Below are 14,306 nucleotides of genomic sequence, written 5' to 3' on the forward strand. Positions count from 1 at the left end.
AAACTGTTAACAGCAAAACAGTAACAAGATACAAAAGTATCGCAGAAGATCCCAGAAACCGTTAGCGTTGACGACGCGGAAAAAAGGGAACTGAAGTCATCACGCCGACGTGGGCCTTATATGGAGTCGGGGACGTCAGACGGAGTCGCGCGCGATGCCGTGCTCCTATGACGTCGTCCACGCCGGCGTGCTACGAAGAATTTTCCGAACGTTGCTGGCGCAAGGGGGATATTCACAAGGTGAGGAATCCACACGGCAGATGTATCTATCAGAAACTGTAATACAACACTGTCCTGAGCAAGATCGCCACAGACAGTATCCTCTGCATGCTAGCAAGGTCAATGTCGCAAATGTAAGCCTAAACTTTTATTTAAGTGAGATGGGATTCCATATATTTGTCTGAAGAGTTTACTGTGTTACAACAAATCTCATTTTCAGTACTGCCTTGTTCATCTTGTTCCATTTTTTGTTCATGAACTACGCCAGGCAAGACACACCAACTCATGGAATTGAACCACAACGAAAGAAGGCAAGGAAAAAAAAAACTAAGCTCCACAACATTTGAAGTCAGCAGGGCCAACAGCAGCTTGCTAATGCCAGAAGGAAAGATCCTACAAACCTCAAGGCTTACTGAACAAAGAGCCATGCAGAAATGGGAGTTAAAACCCAATAGCAACAGGAGGCCATGTCGCCGCCCACAAATGGTGTCAAGCTAGAAAACCAGCCCGTTTTACACCTAGGAACCAGTGGTGCGTCGTCCAGTAAAATCAAGGTGGCATCAAAGCCATTATCAAATAGAGGAATCATTGTGCCAAGCCCCACTGCAGTGACCCCCACTCACCATCCAGGGACAGAAACAATGAATAAGCACAATTAAAGCCACAAATATGAACATGGCCCAGCTAAGCACAGTCAAAGAGCAGATAAAACATTGCATTTGCAGTAGCCCTCCTCCTCTCGTGTGGAGGATCTTTTGGTTTTGTAGCTTGGTCAAGGGGTGCCATATTGGAAAGCAGAATCACTTCATTTGGTAAAACACGGGGTCATGTAAGAGTTAGAGGAGGTAATCCAATCCCGGCAATGGATACTAAGCTTTTCAGCCTTCACAGGTCAGTAAATCGGGTACCATAAACTGGTTCATTGTAACGTTTGTAATTTACAGACTTTTGAAGCGGCATAGGTGGGATATGTAGGTTCTATATAAAAACAACGTTTTTATTACCTTTAGCTAAAGACGGGATGTGTAGAAACTTGAACTAAAACGACATGAGAAAGCACAACCCCTTGAAGTCAAAACACTGAATAACTTTAGCTAGCTCCAGGTGTACATACTTTTTCCTTTGCCCACAACTCCTTCTTCAGAATCTTGACAGCAGTGGTGTAAAGCTGAACCCGAAGCTTTTCTCTTCCGCTTATTAACATATGTTGTGGATTTCATTCTTTCATTCTTATCAGAGGCAAATACTGTCTTTAAATCGGCAGCTGACATCTGCCAAACGGTGTCCTTGTTGCATTTGAGGGAGTTGCCTTCTGTGTTATTTGCCAGATCTGTGTCAACCTTTTAGAGGAACATAAAAGAAAAAGATAAAGCTATCTTTACAGTGATAACTTGTGCCCTAGCCAGAAACAGGTTCTTAAATAGTACTCCCCATTTGTGCCCTCATGTTCCTTACGCTTGTAAAACAGATGCTTGGCTGGAAAGTAGTATAGATGTGTTTGTGGACTGAAGGTGATTTCCATAGAAAATAATAGTAAACTAGAAGTACTACATTGACAAAAAAGTGACTCTTTATCGCCCCTAATTTTGCAACTTACTCTTGTTACTAAGGTACAGAAACCGACTTTTAAGTGAAGGAAAAAGGGGAGGTGGAAGCACTGATGGACAGCCATATTTAAAACATGCACCAGAGGGCTATCTAAGTGCAGGATTGTGTCTTTACGAAGAGGCCTTAATCAATCAATCAAATAGAATGAATGAATGAATGAATAATTTATTGCTTGGTTACTCAAAACCATTACATAAAAGGCAAGATACAAAAGAACGCAACATTTTTTAAAGGGATACACTTTTTAAAAGAATATCTGTGTAGTTCAAATCTGAGGGGCTAAAGGTCCATAGTCTTTCAGTCCAACATACTTTTTTTTAAATTTATTTTTTTAGCTTAGCCAATGGCTGTGTGTGCTCCAGTTGAGCTAATCGAATGGTACAAGATGTTATATGACCTCGGCGCAGATGCTTATCTGGTCCCTTAGCAGGGACATCAGCTTCATTCGGGTCTGTTGAACGAATTTACCAAACATAGCCATCTGCTTCACTATGTTCAGTGTATACAGTAGATGGACTGCCTCCTTTGCAGTTCGTGTACCCAGTTGTAACAAGATGGGCCTAAGGTAAAGTCTGCGAGCTAAGCGCAGGGCCGGGCAGCAAAGTAGGAGGTGGGCCAAAGACTCACGTTTATATTTGCAGAGCCGGCACTCCATGATCGCGTTCTTGTCGACTCGGTGGTGTATAATTCTTTGAGGAGTAGGGGGTGTAGTCTGAACAATCAATCAAATAGTACTTGTATAGTACAGCTTATCACTCTAGAGGGTATATGTAGGAGAGTAGGGTCTGCAATCCTATGATCACCCAGATTTTTTGCTTTTGTTTCACTGGTTTACGACTTTCTCTGGCTGTGGGCCTGCTAATCAGACCCACAGCCTGGCTGTTCTCTTTCTAAATTACGACATGTACCCTAGGTGCATTTACCAATTGGTACTGGGCCACCTTATCAGACCCTGTAACTCAGGGCATAGGTGTACCCAGGGCCGCCAGGGGCTGCAGCATGTATTATGCCACCCCTGGCTGGCCTCCTAAATTTGACACAACTGGCTGCATGACAGCTGGGGCGAAGTCGTGTAATCACACTTTGCTTTAGATATAGTAGCCCTATATCTAACCATACAATGGACACCCGAGTTCCTATCAGTCACTCCTATGGCAGGCCTTGACAATCTTGAAGGCAGAGTGCATGGGCTCGTGTGAACTAGGCTCTGGCCCGAGCCGAGCCCGGTTGCAGCTTGCGGAACCAAGATCCAATGGCTGTTCCATGGTAACGCGTACCACATCGGTAACTTCGGTGTCGCGTTATCAAGACATGTCGAGTAAGGTGTCATACGAATCGGGATGCTGCCCTCTCACCAACTCTGGCTACGAGGTTAGCATTCCGCCCTTCTAGAGGGACACGACATGTACGTAACTGTGAACCCCGGTTAACCAAAGCCTCAGCTCCACAAAATGGATGCTGCCACCACAGACACGAGTCTGACCTCCTGCTGCTGGGAGTCCTTCCAGCGAGGAGCGCTTGGACAAAGGGTTTCCTGTCGAGGGCGGTGTTCGCACCGTCCCAGACAGGGTTTGTGTATTCTGGGTAGGTAGGGCTTTTGCGAGAAGGTGACTGCGGAGTGGCACCCCGGTGCTCACTACGCATCTGCCGGTCAGAACCAGTTCCAGGGGCGCCAGCCCTGGCCTGGGGAAAGTCCGGCAGGGGAGAGGGGTGTAACTACCCCCCTTCCTGGTCCCACCCTTAGGGCAGGACCTAGTCATGTACCCACCCCTTTCTTTAGAATAAAGGCCGGAGCGGGGACCCTTCCAAATTAGATCATCTTTGAATCAAGAACTACTTTCTACGAAAGGACACTCAAGACTCTTCTCAAGATTTCTCCCTTGTGACTAAGGAGTAGTCACCCTGCATCAGCGGGCACCATCTAAGAACTCTGCGGTTTGCTGTAAGTCCTTCCTCAAGGAATCCGACAGCCCAGCTCGACGAGAACCGGCTTCCCTGGCACCTCTGACCTCTACCCACGTCATCAGCTCAGCTGTGATCTGTGGGTGCGACGAGACCTCGAGGGACCGGCCATCATCAGAACCTGCACGCTCTTAACCAGCACGACCATCGAAGCAATTCTCTGGTGAGTGCTCTGGGGTCCGAGAAGCCCCGACCCTGAGCCGCTCCAGCACCGAAGTGCAGTCTCCCAGCATCTCCACGATCTGCGTGGGGCCCTTCTGCTCGCTACTCAGCACGTTGTCTGGTCACTAGCCGCTGGCTTGTGCCCTTCTGTGACGACATCCGACAATCAACACTGCTGGTCTGGTTGCTCCAGACTGGCCCTTGCTTCCATCTTTGCGAGAAGCACCCCGGGCCCTCCTGGTCCACTCAAGACGCCATCTTAGGCCCACCACGTGGCCCTGAGATCTGCCAAGGCTTGTTGCCCCATCCTGGGCCCAGCGACGCCGACAGCATCATCCTTCGTGGGACAGCTCGCACCTCCACCGTGGTCGCCGACAACGCCTCCTGGTCCGTGAGACTGCAGAGCCTAGCGTCGCCCACTCACCTAGTCGAGGTGACGGCCAACCGGTGCCTTCCTGGTACCCTCTGACTACTGGCTAGTAGTACGAACTTGGTCCCCTCTGCTTTCAGGTATCATCAATCTCTGATCCAGGCTTGGATCTCTACGAACTATTCATCACTGGTCGCCGGCCAGCAACTCCTTTTCTTCCGGCTCCTGGCTCGTCAGCGAAGACCCCGACGCCTGTAAGACTTGTGCAGCCGCAGCCCTCGTGGCTAGGTAACTCGGCATTTCGGTGCCTGCATAGCCTCTTTACTCTAGGGTCCTGAGTCCCTCGCTTCCGACTTGCCTTATCGGGTCCGCCCGAGACCTTAAACTTTCCGTGTCCTCGGACACTTGTTTTAATTGTGCACTTGAAGTATTTTCCTAAGAGATTTGGTTTGTGCTTAGTACCCTGTCCTCATAAAGAGTACAGGGCTGTTGTGATTCTTAATAAATATACTGTTTATTTTCATAACACTTGTGTGGTGTCCTTTCACTTGGCGTTCAAGGGGTATGTGATGGTATAACAGCTGGCTTAACACGCCCTCTCGAGTCTTTAGCCTTAGACTGCTCGTATCCACGCTACTAGGATAGCTGGTCTATAGGTTGACTTACAACCAAACACCATAAGGGTCGTTGGAACGATACATAGCGGTCGCTAGAATAGCGAACGCTGCATATCGGGCCAACTTCTCACAGTATACAGGTGCTGTGCCGCAGTTATCAGTCAAAGAGCCAGGTCTTGTGTCACTTCCTGAAGATGGTGAGTGCAGTGCGGAGGTGAAGGGGGAGGGCGTTCCAGGCTTTGGCGGTGAGGTGGGAGAAGGATCGTGCTCCGGAGCGGCGGATACATAGTATCTGTACAAGGTGTGTGTGGAGTACTTTGTAGGTGCGGGTCAGAAGCTTGAATGGCATCTCTTTTGGACAGGGAGCCAGTGGAGATCCTTCAAGTGCTGGGTGATGTGTGTCCTTTTGGGCAGGTTGAGGTTTAGTCTGGCAGCTGCGTTCTGGATTGTCTGGAGACTTTGCATGAGTTTGGTGGTGGTTCCTGCATAGGGCGCATTGCCATACTCTTGTCGGCTGGTAATGAGAGCCTGCGTCACAGTTTTTCCGTAGACTTTGCAAAGCGTGTGGAAGCAGGCTGAGGAAACGGCATTGACCTTACGATTCATGGAGAGTTCGCTGTCCAGGATGATGCAGAGGTTGCCGGCATGGGGCTGGGACCAAGCTCTACCGGCCACCAAGAGTCTTTCCAGTGAGTGGTGTGGCTGCCGAAGATCAGTACTTCAGTTTTGTCCGTATTGAGCTTCACAGAGTTGTCCATCACCAGGCGGTGATGTTTTTCACACAGTTGTGGAAGTTGGTCTTTGTCTAGGTGGGATTCGCTGACAGCGAGAGGACGAGCTGGATATCGTCAGTGTAGGAGATGATGTTGATGTAGTGCGATCTGGCGATGTCTGCGAGTGGCGCCCTGTAGATGAAGAGGGTTGGACTGAAGGTTGATCCTTGGGGTACGCCGCAGATGGTGTTCTTGGGTTGCGAAATTAAGAAAGGGAGGCAGACTTTGTGTGCATCTTGTGAAAAAGGATGCAATCCATCTGAGCGAGTCGTTTGTGATTCCTATCAGGCGTTGTAGAGTGTGTGGAGGATGACCGTGTCAAAGGCTGCGGAAAGGTCCAGGAGGTTAACGCTGTCTGATTCTTCTCTGTCGAGTAAGGTGCGGAAGTCATCTGTTGCTGTGATGAGGGTTGTCTCGGCGCTGTATTTGGTTCTAAAGCCTGATTGGGAAGGGTCCAGTTGGTTGTTTCTCTCCAGGTGTTTAGTGAGTTGGAGTTGATGGCCTTCTCCAGGAATTTGGCAGGGAACGGGAGCAGGGAGATGGGACAGTAGTTTTGGATCTCGCTGGGGTCTGTCTTAGGTTTGAGGAAAGGTCTGAACTCTACATGTTTCCATGCCCCAGGAAAGGTGGCTGTGATTATGGAGGTGTTTAGGATAGTGGTGAGCTGGTGGCTGATCTCGTCTCTAAAGAGTTGATAGGGGCATGGGTCGGTGGGTGCTCATGAGTGCATAGATTCATAAGGTTGGTTGTGTTCGGTGGGCGGAGTAGTTCCCATGCAGTGAGCAGGTGGTAGGCGGTAGGCGGTGGTGGTTAATGGGTTGCTGAAGAGGTCGGAGGGTTCTGTAGATGGTTGCTATCTTGTTGGTGAAGTGGTTGGCGAGGGCATTTTAGAGTTCTTGTAAGGACAGGTTTGAGTTTCCGGTGGCTGACTGGTTGTGCTGGTCTTCATCCGGTGCGTCAGGGCTTCCTTTTTGTGGCTTTGAACTGGTGGTGGTTGTTGTTGACAGCTGATCGGTAGGTGATTTGGTCTATGTGGTTCCTGCTGGTTTGCAACCTTCTATTCAGTTGTTTGCACCTTCCCTTCGCTGTGCTTAGTTCCAGGGTGTACCAGTTGGCCCATTTGGTGGGTTTGTGCATTGTGGTGGGAGCGACTCAGTTGGTGGCGCTGGTGATCTAGGCTTTGAAGTTCTCTATTGTCTGGTCCAGGTTGGCGGTGATGCTGGGCTGAGTGGTGTTGACGATGTTGGTCCATTGCTGCTGAGTGACCTTGGTCGAGCAGTGATAGGGTGCGCTGTGGTAGCTGGGGCTGTACAGAGAGGTACTGCGAGGCTGAAGTGTACAATGGAGTGGTCCGACCAAGTGAGTTCCGAGGTGAGGCTGTATTTTATTCTGTTGCTGGGCGTAAAGACGGAGTCCAACATGTGTCCTGCTTTCTGCATGAAGTCGGTGACGACCTGCTTGAGGCCGATCTTGTCCAATTTTTCTATGAATTCAGTGGAGTTGGTGTCAGTTGAGTCGTTCAGGTGGAAGTTGAGATCTCTCAGGAAGACGTAGTGTTCGGATTCAACGACGAGCGGGGTGATTAACTCAGCAATGGCTTCCCTGAGGCCAGTTTATGGTCCTGGTGGTCAGTATGCGAGTGTGCCTTTGAAGGTTGTTTGGTCATCTGTGCGGAGCTGGAAGCTCATGTGTTCCATGATCTTCGCGCTCTCGTCATCCATGATGGTGCAGGTGACTAATTTCTTCTGTACTATTACAACGCTACCTCCGTGTCTGTTGGTGCGGTTGCAGTGTTTCATCTTGTAGCTGCTGAGCATTGCCATGGAGCGGATGTTGGGGTAAGACAGGTCATTTCAGGGGCAAGGGTAGAGATGGTGTCCCAGACTTCAGTGGCGTATTTGCAGAGCAATCTGACATTGATCAGGAGGCCACTGAGTTGTCCTGGGTGGGTGTTGACATCGAGAGCTGGCTAGGTGCCAGTAGCTGTGGTGTTGGTCAGACCTGGGGTGGCGGTGAACTGGCAGAGGATGCAAGTGAAAGGTCCCGCTATAGAGTGCAGTGATGCGAGGCACCAGTTTTTAGTCTGTCTAGGGCCCAGGGAACGAAGGTCTGCGGTAGAGTATCTGTGTAGGTGCAAAGGGCAAGGGTTCCTCGCGCTTGGCACGGTCCAGGCGCAGATGGGCTTTACTTTGGCGTACTAGTGGTGCACCTGCTGTGCGGCTGTGCAGTGGCCTCCATAAGTAGCCCTGGGAGGTACTGACCAGGGGAAAAAAAATGAAAGTTGGGGTGGGAACTGGGTAATGGGCCAAAAACAATTAAGCTAATCTAGGGAATTAGCAACAAAATTCTAGCAGAATACCATGAATGCTACTTAATATTAATGACAAAATTACAAAACAAGAGTGACAAGGAAAAATGACAAAATACAATTACAGAATACCAGTGAGCTTAACTAAAGGACTGTGCGATAGAACTGGCTGCCTCGAGGACTGTGAGCTAGGCAGCAATCTAGAAGAGGTGAGTAGCAGGGGGGTGTGGTGCGGAGATAAGGGGTCAGAGGCTATTCACTGGATGCCACGCAGTAGCCTCCATAAGTTGTCCTGGGATATGGGAAGGGCTGGCCAGGTGGGCGGCGAGCAGGAGGAAATAAATGCCGGGAAAGATGGCGGGAGAGGGATGGGAACCAAGGCAGTGGACCAAAAAACAATTTAGCCAATCCGGAGACGAAGAAACAAAATTCCAGCAGAATAATAAGGACACTACCAAATACCAAGGAGAAAATTACAAAACAAAAGTGAGCAGCAAATATGACAAAATAAATTACAGAATACCAGTGAGCTTCACTAGAGGACTGCGGGATAGTATTGGCGGCCTCGACGATTGCAAGTTAGGCAGCAGTCTTGTGGTGCTGACCAGTAGGGAAACATGCACAGTCACCAGGGGCACAGGGTGACCTAAAGAATAGATCTCAAAGATGCTCTACAGATAGCAGTAAGAGGTACAAAGCAATGAAAAATAAGATGCCCCTTTGCTTTGATTGCCTGCGTACAAAAAGTACATTAGTATTATTAATACTTTTATTGGATACACATGCCCTCGTAAGTAGCAACAATAGAAACAAAGAAAATGCATTTGTTAAAGCTACAATGGTTTAAAATAAATAATTATACAATTGCAAAAATATCCATTGTACTTTCAAACAGAAAACCTAAACACTGAAATTAGCAGCTGCATGTAAAAATATAAAATGCCTGTGTTACTGAGTAGTTTGTTTGTTTTGTTTGAAAAGCTTTATTTCGGTACATTGACCATAAAAGCATAATAGAAATGAACATATAAAATTAGCACAGAAATCGAGAAACATTAGAACAATTTTACATCCAGTCGCCATAGTATAAACAGTTGGAATAAAATACAGGTGGAAATAATCAATGCTTTTACACAAGGGAAGGTTAAAAACGAATTTGTAAAACAGGAGCCAAAGCTCTTATTTTTTTCCCTTTTTTCTTTTCTTTTTTCTTTAAAAAAAAAACACAGTTAAAAGTTGTTTACCACGGTTCAAAGGATGTTAGCAAGCCTGGGCAGACCGTATACTACGTACGGCCACTAAGAGGAAGGCTCCAAAAACTTCCTCCTCATGCACCACATTGAAAATAAAAAGCGGGAAACTGAGTAAACTATTGGGGGGTGCAGCTCAGTTTTCAATATTCTATAGGCCTCGCTAAAGTGTCTTGTGCCCAGGTTCTTACAGATTTGCACAAGCCAGCGTCTTCTGGGCGACCTATAGGAATCCCATTGGAAAAAAAAAATGCACCTCTGTTTCATCCACTAAGCCACAAGCAGGGCATTCAATCATAACCTGCCCCCCATTTCTTAACATACGATCGTAGGGGGAGGCACCCATGCCTAAACTGTAGAAACAATTTTCTTGCCAACACTGGTTGGATACAATCCAGAATGGACTCTGCCTGGTAAGTAATTTTGATTGTAAGGAAATCATTTGTCAACCGTCCTAATGAGGAACTACGCATCATCTTGGACAGCGGGTATTCCCTATAGGCAGTCACCAGTGCGTTTCTACTTAATGATTGTGACACAGTTTGGGGCTCATCCCACAGGTCAACTCGTCCTAGTTCCACACAAAGCGCCTTAAGGTGTCTCAGCCAGGGTATCTTGCCCACCCCGTTCAGCCCCAATATCTCAGTTAGTTCCTCACTGTACGGGGCTAGCTCGGGAGTACTCCACAAGCGTCTCCAGAAGGTTAATGGTCTAAGTGCAGCATCCTCGGCAATGGGTCTGTTTCTTAGGTCCATTCTCAACTGGATCAATGGTGTGCTTTTGGGGAGGCTAAGAAGTTGCCTAATGAACGCGTTCTCAGTGCGTTCAAGGGATAGGAGTGCACAATGGCCCCAAATTTCTGCACCATATAACGCAGCACTTCTTGCCTGTGCTCTGTAAGCTTCCATGGGTGCATAAACCTGCTTATGTGTTGCCCCCTTGAAGAATTTATAGATGCCTCCCGACACCTGAGTGAGCTTTAAGTTGCCCTTATTGATCTGCGCTCCCCAGTCCATTCTCTCCGTCAGGGTAAATTCAAGGTAGTCAAACACCACCACTCTTTCAAGGGGTTGGCCCCCCAGGGTTGGATTGCTGCGTGTGCTTTTGCCACCATTAAAGACCATGTATTTGGTCTTCTGGAGATTTATCTTCAGACTCGATGTTTGCGGAAGACGACAAAGTTGTCAAGCGTCCTCTGGATGCCCATTGGGGACTTAGCAAGCAACAAGGTGTCGTCTGCAAACATCAGGGCAGGGACACTACGCCCTGCCAGTTTGGGGGCATCAATGTTAGGGCCTTTATTGAGATCGTCTATAAGCCCATTAACAAATAGAGCAAAGAGTGTTGGGGCCAAGACACATCCCTGGCGGACTCCTCGCTTAACTGGGATTGGGGAGGTTAAATAGCCATATTTGCCATACCTGATTTGGGCATAATTGCCCTCATGCAAGCGGGCAAACAGGTGGCAAAGGTAATCCGGAACCCCCATCTCCAAGAGGAGTGACCACAGCTTCTCTCTGGGGACCAGGTCGAACGCAGATTTCAGGTCCACAAAGATTAGGTACAGAGTGCCACTCTCTATACTCACGCTCTTCCAGTGAATCATTTGTAATCTGAAAATCTGGTCGACCGTAGATACCCGTTCTCTAAACCCAGCTTGGAGAGGTGTTAAGATGTTGTTTACCTCCATCCATCCATCCTAAAAGACTTATGGGCTGGTAATTCAATGGCAGAAGTGGGGACCCTTTTTTGAAGATGGGTATTATTTCAACCCCGGCCCACGTAGGGGGCACGGGGATGCCCTCCAGTAAGGCATTAAAAAACAAAGTAAGATAGGGACCCCAAACTGGGACTTCAATGTGGAAAAGATCTCCAGGTATCTTATCCAGCCCTGGTGCTTTGTTCAGGGCTATATTCTCCAGTGCAAACTTAACTTCACCTAATTGGATACGTGGCCCAGTGACCCCTCTTGCTTCAACTTGCCCTCCCTCCCTTGTATTATAGGAGCCATTATCTGGGGAAGCATAAAGGGGGTCAAAGTGGGCAACCAAAACATCCTCACTAATATTTGGCTCGATGGCTGATTTGTGGTTCCTAGTGCCCTCATTGACCAAATTCCAGAAAGCTTTAAGATCCCGTGCTAGCATGGCTGCCCTGATGTCTTCCCACTTCTGGTTTTCCCAGCGTTTTTTGGCCTGTTTCAGTTCCCATGTATAGGCAGCCCGTGCTTCCGACAGATCTATCCTTGTATTACTCTTAATTGCATTTAGTACATTTTGCTTAGCAGCTCTACAGTTACTGTTATACCATTGATGACTAGGTTTGGGCTTTTCCCTTAGTTTAGTATGGTTAACAAAAAATGGGGCCAAAGTATCCATTAGTTCTTTATGATTTTCACAGATGATTAGGTTGGAGTCCATGGAACTGGATTGGGTCGCTAGGCAATCTGCTTTTGCAAAAAAAGGAGTGCAGAATGATACAGGCTGGCCAGCTTTACTTGGGAGAGTATGAGGTCCCCCCAACGTACCCTTCACCCTCTGTTTACTTGGAATAGGGCAGGGACATTACTATTTTAGAAATGCCACTTTTAGAAAGTCTGTGTTTATGACTCTGTGTGCTTTACGAGTGTGATCAAGCAAGGCTTGAGTCTGTAACTCCCCAGACTGGACCACCTCAATATCGAAATACGCAAACAGGATGTCTAGGGGGGTTATTTTGATTAGAGCTGTGATAAACCTTAGACCACTAATTCCAAAGTTTTCGAACTTTATTTCGCTTATTTTTGATATTTCAACAAAGACATTCATAAATCAATAGAGCATGTCTTTTCAAAGAAACACATTAGTGAATCACACAATTCAAAAATGTTTGAGATAGAACTATATACAACATTTACATAGAGCAAAAAACATTTTTGTCAGAAAAAATAGTATATGGAACGTTTTTGCAAACAAATAATAACAAATCAATAATCACAAGAAAAACATCATTAACTCATGCGTGCCAGCCTGGAATTAAACCAGTCCTACATTCATTTTAACAACAGACGGACAGTTACTTATTTTCGAAACACATGTTCCCTGTTCTGCCTTTGAGAGGATGGGGATACCCAACCTACTAGTGGTTGTTGTCAGAAGCTGCTGGGGGAAATATTATTTAACATTCCTCATGACACACCCCATCAACAGTCCCCCATACTCAAAGCCAACGCGTTTCGAATCCCTAACAAATCTGGGATTCTTTTCAGGACTTGGATTTGGTATTTTGGCTCTGAAAAATTAAAAGAAATATTGTTGGTTTTCATTCGGACATCCCTGTGTACCACTATTACTATTACGGACAGGGAATATTTTAGGTACCTTAATTGTGGTATGGAGTTGTTCCACAGGAACTGATGTCCAGAAACGTTGCTTCAAATCCTATATTGTGATCGAACATTAGGGCATTAGCAATTAAATTTACTGAATGGGACAGCTCTTCGTGCAACAGAGGACCTAACGGAAGAGATCCTACCTTCAAATATATGTGACGTGTGGGACAACTCAGTGATGTCAGTCCGTTTTCTGCAAACAATTAATGGAATGACTGAGCGCTCTGTGAGTAAAGAATTCAGTGTGCGCATGATGCTGCGTGACAATGCAAAATGAACTCAGCTGCACTGTTACCTTAAAATAAAAAAAGCCATAATTGATGTGGACGCTTTTAAACAGTAGCTGCTCCCAAATTGTATCTGTTTCCCATGAAAGAGAAACAATTTCAGTAAGATTCCTCCCCCAGTGGCAGCGTGTCACTTCCCTGTAATTCTTTCTCTAATCTGCTGGAAATATCAATCCAACATGCTACTCTGCTTCCAAACCGGCAGCAATGAGGCCATTGCAAAACTGGTTCCTTTAATACAACCTGGAAGGGGAACAGAGGTCAGGTGCCTCTGGGCATTGTGGGACATGAAGTCCATGTTTGTTCAGACTGTTGCCTTTTAGAGTTTTGTGACCTCAGACAACTCATTGAGGCTGTGTAGTGCTGTGTTGAATTTAATAATTAAGAATGCTTCCCTCTGTGCAAGTAATACGCCAGTAAATCGCCGCCTCTTGGTTGTTCTTAATTATCAATGATAATACAGTCAATGTAAAATCATCAAATCTGTGGTTTAGAGTTGTAAAATGTTCAACCATTGGGGCAGTGAGGATCTTATTTTTCAATCGTGAACGATGTTGCACAATACGATTTCGCACTTCTTGGAATGATTTTCGAATATATATCTTTTTACACAGACATGTCACAGCGTAGACCACATTTTTAGATTTGCAATTTGTAAATTCATTGTGCCACCAGTGTCTTTGGCTGTCAGTGAAGGTGCATCCTTCTGTGGTTGAATTACAAACTGAACATGTTCCACATTTATGATGCCCTTGCACAGGTGGAAGATTTAACATAGTGCAAAGCATCGCTGGTTTTCTTTGTTGGCCTGCTGTGTTTGCAACTTGTTCACTGTTACTCCTGGTTTGAGGAGTGGTGGTCCGATGTTGGGAATGGTTCCTTCAATCAAATGCAAGTGGTTACGTATAATTTTTTTCACAGGTTGTGTGTAGGGTGGAACGTGGAAACACAAACAGTGCGGTCAGTCGGTCGTCTGCTTTTCTTAGTTAACAAATGTTCCCTGTGGGTGAACCATGCCCTTTTGAGAGAATATTTTAACAGTTTCTTGGGATATCCGCTTTCCAAGAGTTTGTTGACGAGTGCTTCTGCATGTAACTCGTAGTCTTCCCTTCTCGAACAGTTACGTCTTATGCGTAAAAATTGCCCAAATGGCAAATTGTTCCTAAGGTTGCTGGGATGGTAGCTTCTATAGTGTAGGGCATTATTTTTGTCCGTGGGTTTTGTACGTAATGTGGTAATCAAACCACTGGGTGAAGTTTTTACACTCACATCCAAAAATGAAAGAATGTGTTTGTTGTATTCAAGGCTGAATTTAATATCTAGGCTCTGGTCATTAAGCAATGTGTGGAACTCTTGTAAGATGTTTTCGGGCCCCTCCCAC

The 14,306-nt window shown here is 46.6% G+C and overlaps 1 protein-coding gene across 1 annotated transcript in view; it reads right to left on the bottom strand.

Annotated features, from left to right (window-relative positions):
• The window catches only part of LOC147721188 (protein AF-10-like), a 1,319,715-nt gene that overhangs the window by 618,652 nt on the left and 686,757 nt on the right, over nt 1-14,306 (bottom strand). The window contains exon 8 of the mRNA XM_086966803.1: nt 1,333-1,558. Within this exon, the coding sequence (XP_086822929.1) occupies nt 1,333-1,558 (226 nt within the window). The remainder of the gene's footprint in view (nt 1-1,332; nt 1,559-14,306) is intronic.

The sequence above is a fragment of the Lissotriton vulgaris genome, chromosome 4_1 (genome assembly GCF_964263255.1).
Source record: "Lissotriton vulgaris chromosome 4_1, aLisVul1.2, whole genome shotgun sequence".
In the NCBI taxonomy this organism is placed as follows: Eukaryota; Metazoa; Chordata; class Amphibia; order Caudata; family Salamandridae; genus Lissotriton; species Lissotriton vulgaris.